General features: G+C 44.3%; 1 protein-coding gene across 2 annotated transcripts; it reads right to left on the bottom strand.

Moving 5' to 3' along the window:
• Positions 1 to 234: 234 nt before the first annotated feature.
• Positions 235 to 4638, bottom strand: SPP1 (secreted phosphoprotein 1). Of its 2 annotated transcripts, none has more exons than XM_061350964.1 (7): positions 4493 to 4638; positions 3172 to 3238; positions 3018 to 3068; positions 2047 to 2145; positions 1869 to 1910; positions 1364 to 1618; positions 235 to 898 (listed from the first exon to the last, which is right to left on the bottom strand). In XM_061350964.1, the coding sequence occupies exons 2-7, from the start codon at positions 3223 to 3225 to the stop codon at positions 497 to 499; spliced, it is 903 nt and encodes a 300-aa protein (XP_061206948.1). In that variant the 5' UTR covers positions 3226 to 3238; positions 4493 to 4638; the 3' UTR covers positions 235 to 496. The 2 variants fall into 2 exon arrangements, with proteins under 2 accessions (XP_061206948.1, XP_061206949.1); XM_061350965.1 differs by having other exon boundaries at positions 1364 to 1615.
• Between the last annotated feature and the right edge of the window lie 394 nt (positions 4639 to 5032).

Here is a 5032-nt window from a genome sequence, read left to right as displayed (position 1 = left end):
GCCGGGAAGCCCAAAGGCTTGGAGCGCTTCAGTGGGAGCGGTGCAAGGGCCGGCACCAGCACGGCGCTCACCCTCGGTAAAAGCTCCACGGACGGGTTTTATCTACTTAATAAATAAAATATCAGCTATTTAATTTTATGGAGAGGGATTAAAACTCCTTACGCAGCCGGGAAGCTGCCCCCTGACCCAACTCAGGAAACAGTAACGCAGCCCACAGCTCCAGGGTTTTGTGTGTTTATTTAAATCCAGCAGGCTGGCAGTACATACAGCAGCATGCCACAGAGGTAACGCTCGTTCTGTGCGCCTGACAGCATCAGACTTGCTTCCCCACGCACCTGCAGCCAAGGGGAGGCCACTGGGTAAAAGAAGCTGCCCTGAACCCCAAAAGTCACCACGCGCTCTACATTTACAAACGGTTACCCGACACGAAGCTACGCCCATCCCCCCCCCCCAGTTAGGAATTTGAAGAGAAGGGAGATACTATATCTGCCTCCCTTTAAAGAGTGACTTCGTTGTTCTCGATGCTGTGACGGTCTCGAGCATCCTCGGCACTCTCCAACGTTTGGTTGCTGTTATCATCAGGGGTCTCGGCTGAAACGCGGACCTGGCTCTCCCTGCTTTCCATGCTGTGGTGGCTATACTCTCTGACACCAGCCTTGCTATCATCGTCTGCCTCATGGCTATCGAACTTCTGCCGGCTGTCATTTTCCAGGCTCTGGTCATGCTGCTTGCTGTCCAGCTCGCTGCTGTCCTGCTGATGGCTCTTGTCAGCCCATTCCCTGCTGATGTGTTTCACCAGGGAGCGGTGGGCAGCAGGATGCTCCTGGGAGAGCCCCACTTGCTGGCTGTCTGCATCCAGGGCACTCTCATCTTCCTCAGTGACATCATAGTCAATGAGCTGTGTTAGAGACCAAAACAAGGAAGAGCCATTGTCACTCCTGAGAAACTGACCTGTCAACAGGTGCTGCCATACTGTACCAAAGCAAACTGCATAGGGTGATGGAGCACTCAAAGCCTGCATGATGCACCTCTGCCTGGAGACACTGTGTTCTTTTATGGAGTTACATGAAACTTCCGCATAACAAGAAATTCCAATTTGAACTTGTCCTCAGATTTCATGTGTGCAAGTAGAGCATGATAGCTCAAATGGTAGTATTGCATAGCTTGCAGCAACAGGCTACACTCCTACCTCAGCACACCAACAGCCATCAGTAGGCCCTGATCCAGAGAAAGGAAATACATTCCTTCACTTGTGCCTACCTTCCCCTCAACAATCCTTTTCAAAACTGACATGTCCATTTTAAAGGCTCAAGTTCACTCTCTGTTTTCCAAAATCTGGGTACCAATGCTCACCGCTATTTACCTTCTTTGCAGCTTTGCGGAGTTTGCTAGATTTCACCACTGAGGCTTTTGCCCTCATTCTGTAGGCCACGCTGTCGCCTCTGCCAGCATTGTCTCCCCGGGTGAAGGGGGAAGGTGGGAATGGTGCAGTTACTGGAATGTCTGTGGTAAAACTTGTGACAACCTCATCAGATTCATCTGTGTCATTGGAATCATTATCATCATCATCATTATCATCCACATCTTCATGGCTCTTGCTTGACACATCAGGGAACTGCTGGAAAACATTCATTATGCATCAGGGAAATGAACCCTTAGGTGAGATGTGCAGGCTGATATCTGCTCTGCTCACCCAGAGCTTATGCAGTGTTGAGGAGCTATTTCCCTCACCCTCCCTGAAGCTCTGAGGCTTTTTTTTAGAGAGAGATGTTATCAGAAGAACCACAATTGATTGAGGAAAATGAGTGTTGCTACACACTGACTGTCCTGCAGCCCTCAACTGATGTTTTACTGTTCAAAATACTTACCTGTTCTGGGACATCCACACTTTCCTCTGAAGAGTAGAGAGTCTGAAAACAACATAAAACTCACTATTAGCACAAAAAGACATGTACAGTAGAGCTGATCAGTATGTTGAATATTCTTTAAGCACTTAATCCTAAATTGAAAGATGCTCTGCTTTCTCTTTCAGTCAGTTGCCTGTACCTGCTGAGGTGACGCCAGGTCATTCTGTGGCTGTTGCAGACTCTCCCAAGACTGAGAATTCACGTGGTGGTATCTGCGTGTGTGATGGCCCTTGGGGTCCTTTAAGAGAAAAAGAAAAGGTGGGTTAAATCCACAAAGAAGCATATAGGAGCAGGCAGAGCTGCCTGCATCACAATCTCTGTTTTCAGGCAGATGTGACATCTGCAATACATACTCATGCACAGGATGTGTCCTCAGCAATTCACTGCAGTAGGAAGAGGACTCAAACAATAAGATACACAATATGTGCCTCTCCCACTGGCAGAATCTGGGGAACTTCAAATCAGTTTCCCTGGCTCACTTTCACTGAGGTAAATTTGGAGCTATTTCTAGTGACCATAATTTCTTCCAATTCTCATGTCTTTTTCCCAAGAGTGATTTATCTCTCACATCAAGAAGACTCGAAACTAAATGCAGTAGCCAATTCTCCAAAGAAAAAATTGATTTTACATGGATAGTAGCTAGCAGTGGAGTATAAATCAAACAGCTACATATAAGATTAATACAACTCACTCACACCACTCAAAAAAAAAAAAAATGTGAATTGGGTTAAAGTCTTGAATTGGTGTCTCCCAACACCAAATATGGTCATCTGATCCACACTAATGAATGTGGCTTATAATAGTTGTGCCATGTTGTAGACCTTTTTGCTTTTTAACTGACAGCTTTCACATTTTTCGTTAAGAGAAAAGGTTTTCAGTGCTGGCCCAAAGACTAACAGAAGTCCACAGCCAGGACGCCTAACATGGCAAAACTCTGAGGTTGGTGGCTCTCCTCTTTGGCTGCCTGAGGAACAGGCTTATAACAGCTTGGTGAGGACAAGTTCTGCAAGCAGCTACAATCATAAAACAAGCATCAGGCAATGTGTATTAGAGGAAAAAAAATATAAAAAAGGATTTATTAAAGAAAATTAATAGACAAAAGGAGCTTACATATTTTTCTTCAGAACTGGCAGAAATGGCGTGCTGCTTGGTTTTACTCACCTTCAAGGGAGAGAGGAAAAAAGTATTTGTCAGTATTAATTTCTTGCTAACATACAAAGAAAAAACACAAGTATTTGCTTATATGCATTTGTGATTTACTTACTGGCCATGCAGCAGTGATGCTGATAAGGCATAAACACAGAACTGCCACCTTCATTGTGATGTTTGACCTACAAAATATTTTGGAACAGTGAGTCAACAAGGTAAAATACCACAGAAATACCATAGGTGTTTTCTCCCTTCTGGTGTACTTCACTGTGCTGAGATCAGGTCTCTGCTAAGGATTCAACCTGTCCATTGCTGATCTTATTCTTCTGTCCTCCATCACCACCCCGCACCCAATTGGTTTTGTAATGATTTAGCAACTCAAAAGCTACAAGGATTTTAAAACCAGGTACTGGGAAGTGTTGAGCAGTGGTGAGAGTAGCCACAGAAGGTGAGGAGTCTCCTGTTATCTACTGACTTGAACTGGCAAAGAAAAAGCTTTATGAAAAACAAAGTGCTATGAAGATAGCTTTGGGTTATCTTTGTTCATTTAACATCATTTTGCCAGAAGAGACAGGACAAGACAAACTCAGCTTGGATTCTCTTTTCAGTTATTTTAAACCTAGTTTTCAGGGTTATTAACTGGCATTGCTGTGAGTAAACTCAGTCTATATGAACATAAACTGCTTTTATTGATGGACCTTTATTTCCCCCTCCAGAAGTTTGAGCAGAATCACCTGTGTTTCCAAGCAAGAGATGAAGTGAAATATCTGCTCACATTGCAGTTTTAACAATTTAATAAATGAGTGATTCATGCTGAAATTAGGAGAGTGCTGAGCTACAGTAAATTCTGGTGCTGACAAACTGATTCCCAGAAGAAGGAACATCCCTGAGAAATTAAACTGATTTATTGATGAACCAGAGGCATTCAAAACTTCAATAAATCATAGCGGGAAAGAAAGGCTACTAAGGGCACATTTAAAATACATTAGTAAGGCTGCTCCTGAGACAGAACACTCGATCAAAGGTGTTGCAATTTCAAGAGTTAAACAGAGAAGGGTGTGTGTCACATCCATTCCGTAGTGTGCAGCACAGGCTGCAAGCCTGCCAAGAGAAACTGCGGCACTGCCAGGCAGTGGTTAAACAAGGAAGGAAGCTTTCTGTGTTCAAGTATCAGCTTTGAGCTTCCAGCACTTGATTCAGTGGCAAGGTTTTCAGCTACCTCCTCCCGACACTCAGGTTTAAATTGCTATTATGTATAATACCTTCATCACTAAAGCAACTTTGCTCCTATAAAAGCACACCTTTCTCCATAGAGAAACATCAAACATCCCTGATCAGTGAAGCAGTTTTCAAAGATCTCCTGCCCAATGCTTCCTTGACAAAAGTTGCAGACAAAATGGCACATAATCAGGTAAAAAGAGAAAAAAAAATATTACCTTTTGTGGTGCTGGAGGAGTCAACTGCAACAACAGTCTTAGTGATCCCAGCAGCAGCTCCAGCCAGTTGGTTTCCAGCAGCTTGGGCTTTCTCCCCTTGTGCCCTGTCTGCCTCACATCTCTGACCTCGGGGAATTTAAACCCTGTTCCAGGCACAGCCACCAATCCCTGTGAGGCGGAAACAGATGAGATCATGAGGTTCCTGGCCGCGGTCCTGCCCACGTTCTCCTACACTTCCTCTTTGGCTTTGTGGCTTTTGAAGCAAACAAAAACTGCTCTATAGTTAAAACATTACTTATGGGCAAGATCATTAACCAGCAGGTCTGTTGAATGCACAGCATTTGGTTGGTATCATGTAGAAGGACTTCAGGGCACATCTGTCCTCTTGTTAAAAGGCAGAGCCCAGTTTCCCAGAAACCTTTCATGCCCTGTTCTATAGGGGGTAGGAATATGTAATGTAGGAAAAAAAGACATCTGAACATAAAATTCCCCAAAAAGGTGTTAATGCTTCCACAGAGTTGTAGACTTGCTCTCTAGGGT

Source organism: Neopsephotus bourkii, unplaced genomic scaffold, assembly GCF_033783945.1.
Source record: "Neopsephotus bourkii isolate Nb327-2 ecotype Australia unplaced genomic scaffold, CSIRO-AGI_Nbou_v1 NB_547, whole genome shotgun sequence".
Lineage (NCBI taxonomy): Eukaryota > Metazoa > Chordata > Aves > Psittaciformes > Psittacidae > Neopsephotus > Neopsephotus bourkii.
This window is presented reverse-complemented; position numbering and strand designations above follow the sequence as displayed.